General features: G+C 35.5%; 1 protein-coding gene across 1 annotated transcript in view; it reads left to right on the top strand.

Moving 5' to 3' along the window:
- Fgf10 (fibroblast growth factor 10) overlaps positions 1–20795 on the top strand; it is an 81602-nt gene extending 60807 nt beyond the window's left edge. Inside the window, exons 2-3 of the mRNA XM_026393626.2 lie at positions 11905–12008; positions 17976–20795. Coding sequence (XP_026249411.1) covers positions 11905–12008; positions 17976–18173 — 302 coding nt within the window. The 3' untranslated portion in view covers positions 18174–20795. The remainder of the gene's footprint in view (positions 1–11904; positions 12009–17975) is intronic.
- The last annotated feature ends 579 nt before the right edge of the window (positions 20796–21374 follow it).

Raw genomic sequence — 21374 nt, 5'->3', positions numbered from 1 at the left:
TAAGAAAAAAATAAATAAATGTTAAAATTCTCTCTCTCTCTCTCTCTGTTCCCCCCTCTCTCTCATTCTCTCTTTAAAAAAAAAATTAGACTGGTCAGAGGTTTTAATTGCATGTAGATGTCCTCAAAATAATCTACAACTTAATTTGGGGACATGAAAAAGTATGCACATTGAGATGCTTGCCAGAGCCTCTTTATCATAGATCTAATTGAGGGGTCAGTTAGCTTCTAGGAGAGAACATATTTCTAATACTATTTTGCTTCGATTGTATGTGTTGTATAGTTTTTTAAATAGATTTTTTTTTCAGGAAGCAATAACATTGAAGAGATTGTCCCTTATTTTCACATAACCGGCATGTGGAACTGTTCCTATACAGAATAGCAGTTTTCCTTCCTTTCAATGTTCAATGAGGAGACACATGCCATGTAAGGATTGCCTCAGGATTTTTCCCAAAATGGGAAATGCAGAAGATGTATAACAATAGGGCACATGTGGGGTGTGGAGAGAATGGTCTGACACAAAGCCAAGATTTCTAACTTTTCATCATTTTTATGTGGCTTATTTGTCTAGTAAAGGAAATGGGAAGAAAAAAAATAAAACTAATAAAGATTTATAAAACTTTATAAAAATATTTTTTGTGGCAGAGGAAAAAAATTACCTTTCAGGGAGAAATATTTTTAGTAATTAGTCTTTGCCTTCTCCTGGTTTTGTTACCATTCAAAAGAGTTCTGCCGAACTTTTCTGAAGTTGCTCTCTGCAGCTCTAAACTCTTCTGTTTTGTGCTATTTGCCACCATTGATTCCATTCAAAATAAGAGCAAATGTCAATCAGCTTGGGTCACAACAGATGACTTAAACGTTTAAGTATTTCCAGTGCTGTATTTTTTTCCCCTGGATCGCTGGTAGTTGGGAGTGGGGATGGAGTTTCTATTTCCTGGGCACACAAGCTTTTCTAGGTATTTACTTCACCCAAAACTAGATGTAGAATCTTTTTGCACTTTTTGAGTTCAATTTACATTAGCACAGACTGGATACTTGGAAGAACTGCAAATAAATTCCTGTCTTAGAATTGTGTCATTTATGTCTCACTCAAATAAAGCAGAAGGTAAATTTTGAAAACATGACACTATTACAATATTGATAGGTAATTGTCTATTTCTTGACATATTTCCATAAGGTTAAATGGATGAAAAAAAAATCTCTGCTTCTGAGGAAAAAGAAATTAGAAAGAAAATAATGAGGGTATGTTATAAAAAGAAACATTAGCTGGCTATCTCCAAATATTGTGGACTCATGATCACTGTATAGGACCTGGAGTCACATCTCATTCATGAGAAAAATACAGTAAGAAATTTATCTTTAACATAATTCAACAAATTACTGACAACTTTAGAATACTGGTCCTAGATTGCATTGTAAGTTTCTGATACTTTTAATGTTAGGTCACTGGCAATAGTTAAATTACAAAGCAGTCTCAAATTGGCAATTGTTTCAGGACTAGCCAGGGTACTCATCAAAAGTGTTTATCTCCTGACTTAAATTACCATTTGAGAATGTAAAGGCCCTGACTCTTTTAGAAACTGGGAAAGGTATAGCTTCTAATGGAAAAATGATGAGGATTTTCTAATTCAAGACCTGTTTCTAACTGTAATTCTAAATGAATGTCAAGGTTATCTGAAAGAACTGTGGCAGATAGAGAAACTAAATATCTCTATAGCATTATGCTGAAAAGGCAGCTGGAGTCTATAATTGTACAAGGTGGATCAGACTCAGATTAATGATTAGCCCACTCTGGTGATTAGCCCACTCTGGTATCTTCCTTTTAAAGATGAGATCATCCTAGAAAAAGTACATGCCTTCAGCTCTGGGTAAAAGGTTGGGGATAAAATTAATCCCTATTGCTTTAAGGAAATTTCATGGCCATGACAATAACATTAAGGGGGCCATTTACCTCTTTAATTCTTAGATTGCCAACACAATTAGCTATTTGAGAATTCCTATAAAAGCAGTTGACACTCTTATTTTTCCAAATACTTATTAAGGAGAAAAAAATTAAATTCTGATAATAATCTTATTATAGGCCTTTAAAAACCTGACTAGAGACAACAGTGCATATACCTGTATACAAATCCCAGTCTATGTATTACACTTAAGTAGATGTTAAGAAATCCCACTTCCGTCAAAACAAGACCTTCAATTCCTTTTGCCTTCTTTTCTTTCTTTTTTTTTTCTTGTGTGTGTGTGTGTGTGTGTGTGTGTGTGTGTGTGTGAAGCTGCTGTCATTATTGTATCTATTCCTGAAATTTCGTTGCCTGAAATCAATATGCTACAAATTCTAATCCTATGGCCCCCACCTAGATGTAATACTAAGTCAAAAATCAAGCAATATATCTTTAAACAAGCCTTCCAGATGTTCCAGATGGTTCTCATGCAGGCTCAATTTTGAAAGCCACTAGTGAAGATGAGTTAACTTGCCAGTATTTTGATTTAACAAACAGTAAATATATATTCAATAGTCACTCTCTGAAACTCCAGGCCACTCTATGAACCACAGACCATTAGTTCCAATTTGCAAATGAGAAAGCCAATCCTTCAGGAGTTTAACTGATGTATCCAACATCACATATTTATTAAGTAGCAGAGCCATGATGCACAGTCAAGTCCTTTTGCTCTCTTGGAGCCACTCTTTCATTCCCTCCCATTTATGTCTGAACTCCTTTAAGTTCATCACATGAAATGAGTCTTTGCTGTTCCTTTTTTAAAAGTTGTGTATGGGGGGTGGGTAAAGAAATAAAATGAGTAAATATGTGGGTAATACAAAAAAATTAAATGACTATCACAATTGTGGATCCCATTAAACTCAACATGCAGCAATTAGGCACATTTTGACATTTAAGACAGTTAAGCCAGATCATAAATGTATTTTTTTAAACACTGTTGAATTAACTAAGTATGTAATCCCAGACAGGTCTAAAACATGTGGTCCCATTGTAATCTCATTTGGAGACGATTTTCAGAAAGTCCTTACTCCACTGTTACAGATGTGGCCTCGAGATAAATGATATTTTAATAAATGATATTTTAATCCCAGACAGGTTTAAAGCAAGTCTTAAACTAGCAGACACTAACATAGTTTGGTTGCCCTTCAGCTGTTGCTCTCCTTAAGTGGACTTCAATAACCATTCTTCCTTTTTGCATCAAGTACTTGGATACGATTTTGCTGGACAAATGCCACCCATGCATTTGGTGACAAATTTTCACTTCATAATTTCTGGGAAATTTTTAAATATCATGTAATCATCAAAGGGGGAAAATCACTGGGAACTTGTTAAAAGTGACAAGTTGAATATTTTTCTGACACTTGCAGTAAGAGAAAGAGACTCCATACAAACTGAACTCACCCCTAAATAAAACAAAGGTAGATGAGATTTTCAAAGGAATAAGAGGAAATATCTTAGCCATTTTTCTGTTGCTATAACAAAATACCCGAGAATGGATAATTTATAAATAATAGAGGTTTACTTAGCTCATGGCTCTGGAGGATACTGACATTGGTGAGGGCCTTCTTGCTGTATCATAACATGGCAGGAGATATGACATGGCAAGCAGAGAAGCATGCTGGCTCAGGTCTTTCTTGTTCTAAAGAAACTGATGCCACCATGGAAGCTTAAATCTCATGACCTCATCCATTGTTAACTATTTCCCAAAGCCCTCCTCCAAAGATCATCAACATAAGAATTTGAGGATTAAGCTTTTAACAGATGAACATTTGGTGGACAAATAGGAATCAAGCTGGACATGGTGGTGCACGCCTGCAATCCCACCAGCCTGGGAGGCTGAGGAAGGAGGATCATGAGTTCAAAATCAGCCTTAGCAAAAGCAAGGTTCTAAGCAACTCAGTGAGACCCTATTGCTAAATAAAATACAAAATAGGACTGTGCATGTGGCTCAGTGGCTGAGTGTCTCTGAGTTCAATCTCTTGTACCAAAAAAAAAAAAAAAAGATAATGAAAAATGAGTTTTTCTTCAGTTTCCCAGAGGCCTAGAGTTTATCAGACACCCTGGAGGAAAAGAAGCAATTTGTTTTCTAGAACCATGATTTCCCCAAACTCATGGTTGTGATTAATTTCCATATAATCTTTTCAACTTAAGTGTTGATGAGGATAATTAAAATTAGCAGATTATTATAATTTTTATAACATAGGAAGAATTACCATATTTGTTTTATCAATAAAGTAGATATTTTTATGTTTGCCCCAGAATTATAATGTGCAGATGGTCACTCTCTGGTGTACAACTGAGAACCTATAAAAATAAATAAATATATAAACAAACCACAGGGTTATTCACAAAAGCTCACATCCTGTACTCTGAATGGAGCTGCATCAAATCTTGCCAATAGTTGTGACTCAATTCTAGCAGGCTTCCTTCCTAATTTATCAGCTTGTTTTAATGTAGTTACTCAGGAGCTTCTGAGAGCTTTCTGCTCTCACAGCAGAGAAAATCATCATAATCCATTGCTGATGACCTTGAGTCATCAAGAAAAACATTAAGTTGGATTAGTCTCTATATATGAAGCAAATATTGAAGTGCCAGATTATTTTTCTAAAAAATAAATCATATCTGATTGCTGGAAAACTTCAGTTACACAGATCTATATGGCAGTTAATTTCTTCATTTTGATGAAATAAAGCTTCTCTGAAATGCTTTTGAAGTCTAACAATCTAGTGTTTGTTACAATATGGAGAAAAGGTGAGACCCAGGTTTACCATTGCCTTCATCATGTTGTTACTGTGGAGTAATGATGTGGAAAAACAGAGGGCTTTGGATCCAAACACCATATTTACTATATCCAAGGGAGGTCTATGTTTGGCCAGATCACTTAATTTCTCCAAGACTTGGTTTCAACACTTTTAGAATATAATGCTTTCCTCTGATGAATTCAAAAAGATTGAGACATGAATGAGATAAAAAGGTATATAGCATATGAGAGTTACTGTGTATCAGTTCCTTGTTTTTGTGCCGTCTGTTCTTTAAATTTGTTTTACCCCAAATATTGTGTTTTTTCTTAATTAAAAATCAATGTCCTGCAAGGTGCAGTGGTGCACATCTATAATCTCAGAGGCTCAGGAGGTTGAAGCAGGAAGATCACAAGTTCAAAGGTGCCTCAGCAACTCAGTGAGGCCCTAAGCAACTTAACAAAAGCTTGTCTCAAAAAATAAAAATTAAAAAGTGCTAGGGATGGGCCTTAGTGGTTTCGGATCCCTGGATTCAATCCTAGTACCAAAATTTTTTTTTAAAAAATTAAAGAAAGAATTATTGTCCTCAGAATCAAGAAACTCATACCCAAAATAGCCTTTTTGATCATGTTCAAGACTCCTTTTATTATAATCATAATAACAAATTGTTGCAGAACAATTCATACATTTAAAAAATTTAAAAAGCTTCTAAATTTATAATAATCTATACAGCTGACATCAAATATTTATATTTTATATTTCACTGTCTTTTCTTTTGAAGCATATCACATTTTGACATTTTCTTTTTCTTTCGATTTCACTGTATTTGCATATGGAGTTAATTCATTTGAAAAGTTTACAAATATGACTTTACTGTCAAAACAAAAATTCTGTAGGTGGTGAATATTCAGTTTTTCCTTACTTGACTAGTCATTGAACAGATCATTTATCAATTAATTTTATTTCCAAACAATGAATATATATTAAGCATACACAGGAACTATGTTCTAGTAACAAAAAATGAAGATCATTGTGATTACTATGATTCTTTAAAGAAGATACACAGTGAAGAAGATAAACCCACAGTAATTCTTAGCATAAGACCAAGTTTGAGAGAGCTAGTGTCACACCAGTGGGTACAGCCAACTAGTCCCTGACATGTATAGTGTAAATGTAATAACAACCCAAAAAGCACCATTGGTCTTTCTATATTAGGATAGAATAGGTCAGTTTGGGACTCTGACCGCAATTCACTAGAGAGAGATGTTTAGTTTAAAAGATTGGGTTTGTGTATTATGTTATACTAATCATGATATATTTTCATACAATGACTAAAACCATCAAACTACATGGCATTATAATCTATTTTGAGTTAAAATGTTTAGAGAAAAATAGCAGGCATGACTGGTTCAGGATTCATGAGGCTCTGACTTTTATTGAGCTACTTCCAAGTTTCCCAATAATTTATTTTTTAAAGTACATTCCTCACCCCAGAAAGCACCACCACTAGTCAGTGAATCAGAACCCTTAATTGTAGCTGGAGTGGCAACCACAGAGTGTCACAGGGGAGAACACCAAGTTGTGTGTCAAGCACACACTGACTTATTTCTCTCTTCCACGCCCTTTTTCACTCATACACTTCTCTCTGCCTGGAATATTCCTCCCCCACCTCCCAAATCCCCATCTCTTCAAACCGTACCCCTGAAAAGTTCACCTCAAATACCACCTTTCTCCTTCAGGATGATTTCCTTACTGTTAAAGCGATGACAACACATTTTGTCTCTCATAGACTATTAGGACATTTTCTTTGTACTATAATTAATTGTTTTCTGTCCTCATCTTACCTACCTTTAAAATTCCTTGAACACGTTAGCTTCCAGGGTAACTTTCTCCTTCGAGATTCCCCCTCCTCCCCACCATTGGCACAAAAGGAGAATGTAAAGGGCAAACACAAGTTTTATTTAACAGAATGGATATAGACAGGGTTCTAGAAAACTAGATGTGAAAAAATAAACGCAACCCCCCCTCCTATCCTTTCCTAGATAAACAGAACATGAATACATAATGAAGTTCTAGAGATCAAGCAAATTAATTTGAAAATGTATTAAGCACTAACGTGCAGTGTTAGTGTTAGTTCTCATTATGACGGATGAAAAGACAAGACAAAGACACAATCTTTGTCTTCTCCATAAGTTTGCCTTAGAGCCCCAGCTAATAGAAACTGCCTCATCTTTAGCTCCACGGTTTCCCTGTCTTTGTCTTGGCACCAACTATCACATAATAGGTTTTATGGTCATTCTCTGTGTATTTATCTTTTGTTCTCAATAGAACATACATTTTCCAGAAAAGAGTCATAACTTATCTGACTTTGTATTTCTAGTCCCTAAGAAGAGTGCCCTTCTCCTCGTAGGTCTTCCTCATTGTTTGAACTATACTGTCTAGAGATCCTTAAACAGATTTACAACACCAACTGGGGAATTCATCTTTTGAGGGACAACAAAACTGAAAGGGCTACAACTAAATATAAACCACAGAATTCCACTACGAGACTATGTCTTTAAATTTACAGAATATCTAATTTACATGATTGAGAAACACAATTGTGTTTCCTTTTATTGGTTATATAATTTGCAGTTGTTATTTTCTTTCGGTAACAAAACAGTGCTTTTAAAAATCTTTCAATTTTTGAGATAATTGTAGAAGCACAGTCATTGCAACATAGGGATTTCCAGTGTGCCCTTTTCTCACTTTCCACCAGGAGCCTCTTTCAATGGGCATTTCATTTTACATTAAAGCATGCTCACATAGGATTACAGTCTATTGGTCTAACAATCCTCAAGCAAAATTTCAGAGATGCTTTCCAAAAAATAATTTTATAAGTGAACTTGATCATCTTCACCAAAAAAGACCAGAGAAAACAGGAGGAAAATCTATATGAAAAGTAGAGAATCTAAATGAAAAGTAGAGTAAAGTAGGGACTAGTCTCAGTCCCTCAGAAAGCTGCTTTCACATTCAGAGATGTTTTAATAGATGCAGTCACTGTCCACTACTCACATGACCATTGTCATGAGCAAGCTATGCCATCAACATAGACCAAACACATATGTGTCTTTCCACAAAGTCATAATTTATTGAACAGCAATGAACTCATAGACTCCACCACTTTCAGTGGAGGTGATTCACTGAATACTTATGGGTCACCTGATGGGCATAAGCCCAGCCATCACAAATTCATTTGTTCTATTTCAGTCTTAATTTTAATTTCTTAATTTCTAATGTCTATAACATTCAAGTCACATTATACCTAATGCAGTGGTACACACACATACACACTTACATATATCACAGAAAGGATTAAGGCAGCCATGGGGTTATAGGATGCTGTGCTCAGACTGCAGGCAGAGAGAGAGATGAGTGCAAAGAGTCAAAGCATCACTGCAGGTGGACAGATAAGGGTCTTAATGAACGAGTTCCACAGTGTTGCCAAAGCAGAGGGTCTGGACGGATGGCACCTTCAGTTTCAAGGTGTTAGCTTGGAGTGGGCTGTGCACTGTCATCAGGGGCAGGATAAACTGCACCATGCTGAAACCCAAAGGGACAGGAAATTGGATATTCCTTGCTGTGGCAATTTTCCCAGGTAAGACTCATAAGGAGTGATCAAATGATAGGGTCAGGGTGTCCCATGTCTAATCTCTAGGAGCTCCACTTTTTACAGGTCTTGGGGGAGGTTGCATCTGGTGAGGTTGATAAGTTCCTGTATCTGGTGTTCCTGATATGATTGGAATGGCCACAGGTCCATGTGTTCTTGATTTGGTTTGAAAAACTGGCACATATAAAATTATTTATCAATTTGTGCCTTCTGGTTTTGCCAGGCAGATGGTGGTTGTTTACTTATACAAACAGGATATAGAGTCATTTTACCTTGGCACTTTGACTCAAATCAGAGAAGCTCATGATAAAGTACAACTTCAAAAAAGGGAGTAACTCAGGGTTAAGCACAGCCTGAAACTACTGTCTTATGCATTATGAAGTAACTCAGAGCAGGGCACAGCCTACTCTCCACAATCGATTATAACTTATCAATTATAATTTGTGGTGCACCCAAAATATTATTTCTGGGATTCAAAAGGGTCTTAAATCACCCAGGACTTCCCTCTTTATAGTCTGAAGCAATACCAAACCTTTTCAACTTCGAGGAGGTAAATAAGCTTATCGGATTTGAACACTAAATAATGTATGCATGTATCAAAGCATCACAAGAGACCCCATAAATATGTACAATTTTTATGTAATAGTTTAAAAATTAAACTTTTTAATAAATAAATAAACCTTTTAAGCTAGCCTAAACCATTGCAGAGTGGGAGCAGGGGAAAAAGTTTGATTGAATAGGTTGATTTTTTGAATACCAACTTCCTAGCAGGGGTATAACAGAAAGAAATCTATAGGTAACAAACAACCCAATCAATAAATGAGCTAAGGAACTGAACAGACACTTCTCAGAAGAAAATGTACAAATGATCAACAAATATATGAAAAAGTGTTCAACATATTCAGTAATTAGAGAAATGCAAATCAAAACCACTCTTAAGATTTTATCTCACCCCAGTATGGCAGTTATCAAGAATACAAGCAATAATAAGTGTTAGAGAGAATATTGGGAAAAAGGTACACTCATATATTGCTAGTGGGACTGCAAATTGGTGCAACCACTTTGGAAAGCAGTGTGTAGATTCCTCAGAAAACTTGGAATGGAACCACCATTTGACACAGCTATCCCATTCCTTGGTCTATAACCAGAGGACTTAAAGTCAGCAGACTATAGTGACATAGCCACAACAGCGTTTACAGCAGCTGAATTCACAACAGCTAAATGGTAGAAAAACCTAAGTGCCCATCAACAGATGAATGGATAAAGAAATTGTGCTATATATACACAATGGAATATTACTCAGCATTAAAAGAGAATAAAATTGTGGCATTAGCAGGTAAACAGATGGAGTTGGAGAATATTATGCTAAGTGAAGTAAGCCAATCCCCAAAACTAAAGACTGAATATTTTCTCTGATTAGTGGATGCTGAGCTATGATGCTGGGGGTTCATGAGAAGAATGGAGGAACTTTGGATTAGGCAAAGGGGAATGTGGGGAGGAGTTTTGGGGATAGGAAAGATGGTGGAATGAGATGGACATTATTACCCTATGTACATGTATGACTGCATGAAGGTGCATCTCTACACCGTGTACAATCAGAGAATTGAAATGTTGCACTCTATTTGTGTATGATGAATTGAAATGCACTTTGCTGTCACATACAACAAAGTATAATAATAATAATAATAATAATAATAATAATAATAAAGATTGCACTGTTTATAGGTCAATTTAGAGAAATTTGACATCTTAAATAATGAGTAAAAGATGTTTTATATCTAAAAAAATTAAAAAGAAAGAAAGAAAGAAAAGAAATCCAGAGGTATCTAAACTATAATCTACCAGATGTGCTCAGGAGTGTGTGTGTGTGTGTGTGTGTGTGTGTGTGTGTGTGTGTGTTTACATTTTGGTGTGTTTATACCAAAAAGGAACAGGGCGTTCAAAATACAAATAACATTTCCTTCATCCTTCATGGTCTTTCCTTGGTTTGGCTTCACAAATGGAATGAGAAATTCAGTGAAGAGGTGTACTGCATTAAGTCAGGTCCTTCCTATAGGATACATGGACAGAATGATCTGTGTCATGCAGCCTGGACACAGGTCTCTGATTCTACCAAGTCTGCAGTAGGGGAATCTAGCATTTCCATTAGCTTCCAAGAAGCCACCCTGTGAAGGAAGTAGAGAAAGATACTCAGGCCTTTAGCATAAGCCACTTTATCCCCTGAGAAGAGTATGAACACACCACATTTAGGACTACAGTTAGGATAGTGTTCCTCATGATAGGTAATACTTGATGAATGACAACTTTCAGATTTTATGAGTTAAGCTAATGGGAATTCTTCTGTTATAGTCAAGCTTTACACAACCTGTTAAAGAAACTATTCTAGAACTGTTAGGTGAAAATGATCCTCTAATAATAATTGAGATACTAAGTTCTAGGCAAAGTCTAACTTCTTAGAGTGTACTGTCTCATTTACCTCCACAAGATTATGAGGGAAATACTATTGTGTTGCCCATTTTACAAATGAAATTGAGTCATGGACCAGCTCAGTGAATATTCCTGTAGTCACTCACAAATAGATGCAGAGCCAGGAGACAAACCCAGATACCCTGGCTCCAGAGGCCACATACTAATCATCACATTTCTTCTCTTCCCTGAGCAAGCTTTCCTAAGAATTATTAAATCAGAAGTAGTTTCAGTTCTTTAGATCTTTAGATCTAAAATGAGTGGGCTCTTTGAGTACATCAAATGCCTTCCCTACAGCTAGCTGCCTACCAACTTTTCAGAGATCATCTTTACCTGCACCAATCTAAACACGTGTCTTTGAAGGAAAAGATCTTGTCTATCAATTACTAATTCCCTTAACTTTCATTTCTTTCTAGAAGAAAAAAACTTCCCATCTCAGTGTATTGATTCCATTATTTTAAAGATACTATGGATGTTGGGATTAGTCTCTATCTCAGAATGACAACACATTTGCCCAAAATAAATTTATTAGTTAAATGTAGCCAAGAGATTTACTTTAAATGTCCTACAAAGAAAAAATAGTTCACCATTGTTTTTACAGATTGAGGTAAATCTGACATATTATTGACATATGCAATGGATTTAATTTAATGCCATAGTACAGATGTGGGCTCTGATAAGTTTTTGTGAAATCTAGGCTAAGATGAGTAGAGTTGTTTCAATATTTATGGGGTTGAAAATGCAGAGTTAGCAAAGGAAGCATTTTAATTAAAACAATATTTTTCTATAATTCTCATGTTCAGAGTAAAATGGAAGAGAATCCTTTTAAAGCCTCACTACTTGTTTCCATATATTTGCTGGAAATATTTGCTAGGGTTTTCAACACATTGAAACAGAGTTGGTTGAGTTCCCCCTACCAGCCTTTTTCTTTTGCCTTGTGTTTAAATAACATCAAAAATATAGATAATAGTTTCTTTTGGTTTTTACTGTTTTTCACCTCAATTTATGTGACTTTTCATGGTTAATCTTTTTTTTTAAATTATATGTTTCAGGTATCCTGGAGATAACATCAGTGGAAATTGGAGTTGTAGCTGTCAAAGCCATTAACAGCAACTATTACTTAGCCATGAACAAGAAGGGGAAACTCTATGGCTCAGTAAGTATTGTGCTTTCATTTTCAAAGTCCACTGCAGTAAATCAACACTTTTGGAATGTTTCCTCCAGACATTGAATATCTTTGTAATCATCCTTTGCTGGTAAATAGAATTACAGTGGTCTGGCCACCAGAGTCTCAAGGGCTGGCAAAGCAGCTCTTCCAACTCCGTAATCTCCTCTGTTGTTCACCCATTAGTCTACCACACGGGCTGTTTCTGGCATTTGTCTGTGATTGTTCTGAACTTCTAACTAGTCAGACTCTCACGGAAGCATCTGGTCAGATGGCATGGGAGTGGCAGACAACTAGGAGAAGAATCATTACAAACAAAGATCTTGAACTAAGTAGAAAAAACATATACTATGTATTTGTGTGTTACAAATGAAGATAAAATAGGAACTCAAATGTTTTATATTTTATTAAAACCCCAAATGGGGAAACATCAAGAAAGTCATCATTTTGCAGGTTATTCAGAATTATATATCTAGACAATGGTAATTGATTCAAATTATGCCTGAAAATTATAGATAGATGCGAGAATATTATTTTTTGCAGTAGGTATTTGTGGTCCCAGTATTCAGTCAGTGCCTTGGGTAGATCCATACCTGTCTACCATATGTAGGGTTAACTATTTTGAATATCACTAATGTAAACTCATCTAGACCAATTCTCTTAGAATTGGGGTTGTGGCTCAGTGGTAGAGTGCTTGCCTTGCATGTATGAGGCACTGAGTTTGATTCTCATCATCACATAAATAAATAAATAAATAGATAAATAAAGTAAAGGTTCTCTGTTACATACAACAAAAAAAAATAAAAATAATAAGCAGCTATTTTAGACTTAAAATTTTAAAATTAAATTATGAGTAGTATGACAACTTATCTTATTGAGATTTCTAGACAACCTGTCAATCAATCAATTGAACATCTACTACATGGCATATGAAAGAAGCATAAGAAAGAAGTGTTGAAAACAAGCCTTGACTAACTTGAAAAGTAATTTACAATATACATAGGACAGTGTAACAAATACAAAATAACTAGAGAACAATTAATTGTCCAAGAAAAGTAATTTACAATATACATAGGACAGTGTAACAAATACAAAATAACTAGAGAACAATTAATTGTCCAATGTAAATATAGAACATATAATTGTTTAAAGGAAGGGCTAGGAATAATGCAATAGCCTTATGATAAAGTTAGAAACTAAGTTCTAGTCTATGCAAATGATGACAGGAGTAGATCTGCTCATGAGTGTAGATGTGTTCCTTGTGTCAATCCCAGAGCCAGATCAGGGGGGTATTAAATGAATTTAAATATTTTTGTGTGTTTTGCTTTGTTTTCTGTGTTTCCACCTTAGAGGAGTACATTGAAGTTAGCTATATAAAATTTTAATTGCATTTTTTGGAGAATATATAACAATCTCAATTGCCAGTGACACAATTCACTTAAATAATCCCATTTTTTTCTAGCCATATCTTGTGTCATTTTTACATTTTTTTGTAGAATCAAAAAGAATTTTACTTTAAATTATAAATAAGCTTACTTTGTTGAATAAGGCTGAGTATAATGACTACCCAGAGCCGGTCGCTCTCAAACTTGGGTATGCATCAGAATCTACAGGAGGACTTACTTTTTTAAAATGATGGTGGTAGCCACACCCAGATTGTCTGATTCTGTGGAGAAGTGATAGGGTTCAGGAATTTGCATTTCTGACATGATCCAAAATGTTATGGATGTTGCTAGTTTAACTTCAAGTTAAGAACCAGTGGTCTGAACATAAAGTAGCCTTGCATTTTATTCATATCAAATCCAATTTTAATTGTGGACTTGGGGATGCCAGGATAAATGTTTTTTTCCATGAGGGTCAAAGTAATTTGAGTTCAAATTCTCCATCATGCATCGCTCCATTAATGAACCTTTTAAGAGCAATGGAGCATGGAGCATTTTAAAAACTGATTCCATTTAGGAGTCCAAATCATAATCACTTTTGTGGCATTTTCTTGTTTTTCTTTTCAGTAACCATGCCTGGAGCCAGGCATGATGTAATGCACATGCAGAACCAGCTGCTCAGAAGCCTGAGATGGGACCATTACTGGAGGGCAGGAGTTCAAGGGCAGCCAGGACAACATAGCATGATCTAATCTGGAAGGAAGGAAGGAAGGAAGGAAGGAAAGAAAGGAGAGAGAGAGAGAGAGAGAGAGAGAGAGAGAGAGAGAGAGAGAGATATGAAGGGAAAGAAAGAAAATGAAGGAAGGGAGATCCATTAAACATGCCTAGGTCCCTGCTAGATTATTTTGCTAGTTACTGTGCAGGAAGAGTAGATGTATATTTCTTACTGATAAACACATTTAGTAAAAAATCAGTGCTTTAAGGTAAAGCTAGATATTACTATTAAATTAAAGAAGAAATTTTAATTGAAATAAAATATTAAACTAATTTTAACTGTTAATTTTTCATAAATGTAACATTAAGAAGAAATAGCTAACTCTGTTTGAGTAAGCTTTCAATTTCCGTGACCAAAAGACCTGACAAGAACAATGTAAAAGAGGGAAATTTATTTTGGCTCATAGTTTCAGAGTTTCAGTCCATGGTCAGCTGACTCTATAGCTCTTGGTCCAAGATGAGGCAGAACATCATGGCAGAAGGGTGTGGCTGATTAAAGCAGTTCAGGGCATGGAAAACAGGAAGCAGAGAGAGAAAGTTTCCTCACCAAGGACAAAATGTAAACCCCAAAGGCACATTACCAGTGACCTACTTCCTCCAGCCACACCCTATTTGCCTACAGTTACCACACAGTTATTCCATAACAGTGGATTAATCTACTGATTAAATCACAGCTCTCTTAATCTAATCATCTCACCTTTGAACATTCTTGCATTGTCTTACACATGAGCTTTTGGGGGACACCTCATATCTAAAACATAACACCCAAATGAACTGACATCATAGTACTAATATTATGACATAATATCTACTATTTTCCATCACTTTTTTCTTCTACCCCAACATAGTCCATGTACTAATTTACAGAGGTCTTAGCTAGCATTTCTTATCTAGTATATCTCTCCTTAATGTGTTTGTTGTGGACTTTGCTCTTCCATTAGATGGTGACCTCCAACAAGGGCAGGTCAGCCTTGTCTCCCACTATATACTCAACATCTAGAACCACACAGGGCATAGAGCTCAACCCATTGGAGAACATGCTTCCCACTTCCAGCCTCTCTCAGGAAGAAATTAATTCTCTAACCAGATTCTGGTTTTATGATTTTTGCATTATTATAATGAAAAGTTGGGACTTAAAAAAAAATCTACTCAAATTGATGTCCAGCTCAGAGTGGAATAGAACAATTTAGAACCAATCTAAAAGGTATAACATCAAAATTCATGATTGTATATGTAATATAATTTTGTATACAAAACAACTCTTTTTAATTCCTGTGTTTAATTTTTTCCCATATAATTTTCATCAATTCTGAAAGCCTTCCTGAAAACTCTCAATTAGGTACCAAAAGTGTTTGATGAAATTAGCTCTTTATCTCTTCTCCTTCAAATATTTTCCAGTATTCCTTTTGGGGAAATAGACATATATCTTTCTTATATCTTGACCACTCATTCTCTGAACAATGTATCTGTTGTATTCTGAGATTCCTCTTCACTGATGGAATGAAGTAAGTTATAAAACTGAATTAAGTAGAACAGGCCCTCATACAGCATGATTTAAGAAACAAAGAAATTTTCCAGATAGCTGGAAGAAATCCAAAACCTTTTTCTAAACTGCCCAAATCCTGCTTTTAGATCTTGCTCTAGCCTAGATTTTTTACTTTAATTTTTTTTTTATTTTACATTAGTCTTAGGCTTTGCCTGCATTGTATAAACAACATAGATTCCTAAATCCCTCCTCCAGAGATTAGAAGTATGAAACATTTATGGGCCAAATGTTAAAAATACCTTAGAAAAGGAGGCTGAGTCAGGTATACTTCACTTTAAGAAATATAACTTTATAAATTTATTTGGGGGGAGGAGAAGGAAAAAGATAGCACTAGGGAATGAGATTGATCAAATAATGTTATCCAGGTACAAATATGGCATAACAAATCCCATTATTGTGTATAATTATAATACACTACTAATTTTTTTAAAAAAATTCATTTGAAGAAGAAAAGTAATCAATATTCCCTCCCACTTTTCTATACACCATGTCATCTTCAATATGATATTACCTGAAATAGTCTCAATCTTTCTTTACTTTCTAAATGCACCCGCTTTTGAAATAAATATAAATATCGGTGAAAGAAATCTCTGGCCAGGTGCGGTGGCACATACCTGTAATCCCAGCAGCTTGGGAGACTGAGGCAGGAGGATCATGAATTCAAAGCCAGCCTCAGCATAAGTGAGGTGCTAAGCACCTCAGTGAGACCCTGTCTCTAAAAGAAATATAAAATAGGGCTGGGGATGTGGGTCAGTGGTCAAGTGCCCCTGTGTTCAATCCCTGGTACCCAAAATCAACAACAACAAAAAAGCATCTCTGCTTTGAAAACCATATAGTTTGGGACAGGGATGTGTTGAAGAGAATAAGAAATCCATGCTGAGGATTAAATTTATTTATACTGAAGAATTTTTTTATTAAAAGCCTTACCTTAAATAATTTACCTTTTCTCCTTTCTTTCAGTTCAGTGATCATTTGATGACTAAATTGAAATAAATGAAAAATGTATAATTATTTTATAGAAGAGAAGCACTTAGGACTAATAAATTCCAGAAATGGGAACTATAGCTGATAACATTTACATAAAATATATCTGCTTGTGATGGTTCTAATAATGTTTAAAATTAGGATCTCTCCCACAGAATCTTGAATGTATTCATTCAGGAATTTGAAAGTTAGTTGAAATTTCAAAAAGTCCCTAAGGTGAAATAAACTACCCAAATAAAGGCCTCAGCCAAAATATGCTCATAGTGCTTTTGATTTAGATGTGGAAGGTGGAACCCAAGGGCAAAAGCCTGAGTCCCTCAGCTTAACTACCTTAGCTTCAGAATAAGAGAAGAGGGCCATCTCTGAAGTTAGAGGTCAATGGGTCAACCCTGTTACTAACTCCAGAGTAAGATGCCGGATTTGTGAAGAAAATGAAAATGAATCACTGCCCCTAAAAACTCCCCCAAACCATTTGGCCACCTTAGATGACAGATTAAGGAGTTATGGCCACAAACTGGCTTTCCAAGGATTAAAGTTTTTTAGTCTTATCCTCTATGGGCATTATTGTTTACCACATTTATAATTTCTTTGACATGACAATTAACAAAACAAGATGTTTTCCATGTCCAAGTTTTCAATCATTCTTCAAGTTCAGAATAAAATTTTTCAGAATTCCAAATTAAGGAAAACTACATAATTTATTAAAATTGAGGTATTTGGTATTTGGAAAAGAGGAAAGTATTCCCCTTTTAAGTTAAGTAGTACTCTTGTGGTGTTCCTATGAAATCTGCCTTCTTGTCAATGTATGTGCTCTTGCTGTGGTTCTATATGGAGGTTTGCAAACTTGACTCACATTTCCTGCAATTCTATTTTTTCCCACAGTATCTCTGGCTATCACCACTAAGGATTATAACACCATTCTTTATTATTGGCTCATCGTAGATATCATCAGTGGGTTGTCTCCTCCGAAGAATCATTCTAGGCTTTATATGAATAAACCGTGTCATATTCAAAGCACACTGGATTTTTAAAAGGACTCAAATATAAGGTTATAATGATTAATTAAAATGGATCATATGCTTTCAAACACAGAATCTGTTTGTGGCTATGAACTTGACTCCCCTGTTAGTGACATTATACATTAAGGGCAAAACTTATATAAAAATGACAACAGCAGATAAGACCTTTGACTGGCATTCTTTAGATAGTTTGTGTTAAATGGAATCAAGCATCATCACTGTAGGAATAAAATGTTATGTTTTTCCTTTGCAGAAAGAATTTAACAACGACTGTAAGCTGAAGGAGAGGATAGAGGAAAATGGATACAATACCTACGCATCCTTTAACTGGCAGCACAACGGCAGGCAAATGTATGTGGCGTTGAATGGAAAAGGAGCTCCCAGGAGAGGACAGAAAACACGAAGGAAAAACACCTCAGCTCACTTTCTTCCCATGGTGGTCCACTCATAGAGGAAGGCAATGTTTGTGGAAGCAGAAGAACCAAAGGCTCTTTGGCCAGGAATAGTCAATATCCTTCATGGAGACAGTAGCTTGAAAGGCAAAGAAACACTGCAGACATCTGCCTCCTTAAAAGAAAGGAAGCCTTTGACGTTTTTTGTACTCACTGCTGACATATGATGTTCTTTCTTTAGCTCTGTGTCATGCCTTATAACTAAGACAAAGGCAGATCAAACGGGATAGAAGTTATTCCCAAGAGAACAACATTATGGCTGGGTTTTTTGGTCAAGTTGTTTCGTTTGTGAACCTCTGAGACAGAACTTAAAGGACATGGAACAATCTGTTGAATGATCTTCGGGAAAGTTATTTATGGAATACGAACTCATATCAAAGACTTTCATTGCTCATTCAAGCCTAATGATTCAATGAGCAGTAAGACACGCAAGCATTTACTGGAAAGCACTTGGGTCATATCATATGTGCAACCAAAGGAGCTTTGGGTGTGGCACCATGGAAGAATTGGATAGGATTTAAAAATATAAATGTTTTAGTGTGAAACTGTTCTAACAATACGAATAGTATGGTATGCTTGTGCATTCTGCCTTCATCCTTTTCTATTTCTTTCTAAGTTATTTATTTAATAGGATGTTAAATATCTTTTGGGGTTTTAAAGAGTATCCTCAGCAGCTGCCCTCTGATTTACCTTCTCTTTTTTTCTTCAGCACACCACATGCATGTTCATGACAAAGTGTTTATAAAACTTGGCAAACATTTCAAAAATAGGAGATGAAATTAAGAAAGCAATGTGAGCTCCCCATGTGCTATCAGTTGACTTAATTTGCACTTCTGCAATAAGATCCATCAGTAATAAAAATGGCAGTACTCTGCCATGGCTTGAATGAGATCTGTCTGCCATCATTTAAAAACATATATCACTTCCTTTTCTAAGAAATAGATGAGAAGGCCAGACTCTTCTCTTTGAATGCATCAATTCATCTCCAATAACATACTAAAGAAGGAAAGTGAATTGTTGAATGCATTTTTGTAGCCTAGCCTCATTACTTTCTCATGATTTCTTGCCATATGTCACAGTGGTAAATGATGAAGAGGCTATCTGCAAATGGAAGAACCCTTTGTAAGTCCCACATAGTGCATCTCCCCCAAAGAAACATCAAGGAATTGGGTATGAAGTGCAACTCTCCCAGGGGCTTAAACTGAGCAAATGTATCCTGGTATATGTGTAACCATATACTGAAACCTGTTCAAGCTGTATGATCTAGTCTTTACAAAACCAAATAAACCTATTTTCTGTAAATTTAAAGAGCTTTAGAAAGTTCCATAATGTAGCCATATTGAAATTCATTTGTTAGAGCAGGTATAGAAAACAGTACATAAGTACATAAGTGTACCAGTCATCATCACAATGTATTCCACTAAATAAATACATAAGCCTTATTTGCAGTGTCTGTAGTAATTTTAAAAATGTAGAAAAATATTATTTGTTCTAAATACTTAAGTGATAACTATAAGACTATATTGATGCTGCAGTTTTATCTTCATATTTCTTGTTTTGAAAAAGTCTGTTTATTTTTATTGTTTGGACACAGTATTTTGGTACAAGGAAAAGATTCCCCAAATATGTCTTTTTACTGAAGTTTAACCTCTAGAAAGGCTGGTGTTTTGTTATCCTCTTATAACTTATTTGTGTTGATGCTTAACTAGCACTTCCAGCTAATCTGTCAATTAAAAATTAGCTTTATTAAGAAAATTTCCCTTAAAGTAATTTCATAAAGGTCTATTTTTATGATTCCTTAAACGTGTTGATATTTCAAAAGAAATGCATTTGAGGCACATTGGTCTGGTCAATGCCTAAAGTTGCAACTCATGATACTTTGTTCCAATTTGTTTTTTTGACAAATAGGATTCTATTTGATTTTTGTGGTTGAGATCTGCATGTTAAAATTTCATTGGTAACTGAATCTGAGAGCTATAATGTAACACATTCCTATGGAAACTAGGTATCTTTTTTTCCTTTTATTTTAAAATAATAATTGCACCTGATGCATCAACATGGACCACCCACAACCAGAACTAAATACTTAGTGAAACAAATAGAGTACTTGACGACCACAGTGACAGCAGACAGGGCACAAACTGGATTCTTACTTCACATAGCCATTTAGATTACCCAAGAAACTGTTTAAACAGTCATCATTGTGGTCCTCAAGACAGCTTCTCGCAAAGTATATCAAAGCTTGCAGTGTCCCAAAATAGAAAACATCTCTCCTCCCACCCGGCTCCACTCCCTACCCCACACCCCAACAGAGGTAAAGACAGAAATGGTTTGGTAAGGAGTATGAGTTTCCTTTGCATTTAAAAATGTCATCTCTGCTGGATATTGATATACAATTCTGGTCCCTTTTGCAACTACTGAAGGAAAAGAAGTTCAATTCCTGAATGTTGTAGGTTAAAAAAAAAAAATAGAGATTTGGGAGCTCTGCTTCTGTGGGAAGCATGGGCCCTGGCCCAGGAAATTCAGGTGCATGAGCCACAAATATGTGTCCATACGAGTGTTGGTTCTGAGGAAGCGACTCCTAAAGGTACAGAATCACTCCCTCCTCCTACCTCCCAAAAGGCTGAACAGTGTATAGTATGTTACATTTAAATAAAAGCAATAAAAATGCTGGGAAAAGAATATAAAAATATTGTTCTTGTTTGTTTTATTACCCTAAAACTCTACCTGATAATGAAGAGAAAAGCTGGAGGGTGGTGTGCGAGTCAGGATGTGGTTAAATGCCCCAACAACAACAACAGGAAAAAAATGTACTCAAACATTTGTAAGGTTTCTTTAATGTTTTACATGTGTGAGTCGGCTATTCCTTACTCTAATAACAACCAAATGCTTTCGATTTTCCTAAGTATTCAGGTCCACCTCGTTTACACAGTGGATAAAGAAGAATGAATTGGAAACAAGGATGGCTTGTGAAACAATGAGAGACTTTTGGAGGAAAGCCAGGGGGCTGCAAAATCTGATTTCAAGGGGATGGAATAGGCCCACAAATTTCATTTGAAAAGTGGAGAGAAAAAGTTCATAATAGCACAAGTTGATTCTAGGACCCAAGCAAGTTTATGGACACAAAGTAAATGGATCTGTATTAATACTGCACATTTCTAATAATAATTTGGATGTTGTTAATTCAGTATTTATGATTA

Source organism: Urocitellus parryii, chromosome 1, assembly GCF_045843805.1.
Source record: "Urocitellus parryii isolate mUroPar1 chromosome 1, mUroPar1.hap1, whole genome shotgun sequence".
In the NCBI taxonomy this organism is placed as follows: Eukaryota; Metazoa; Chordata; class Mammalia; order Rodentia; family Sciuridae; genus Urocitellus; species Urocitellus parryii.
This window is presented reverse-complemented; position numbering and strand designations above follow the sequence as displayed.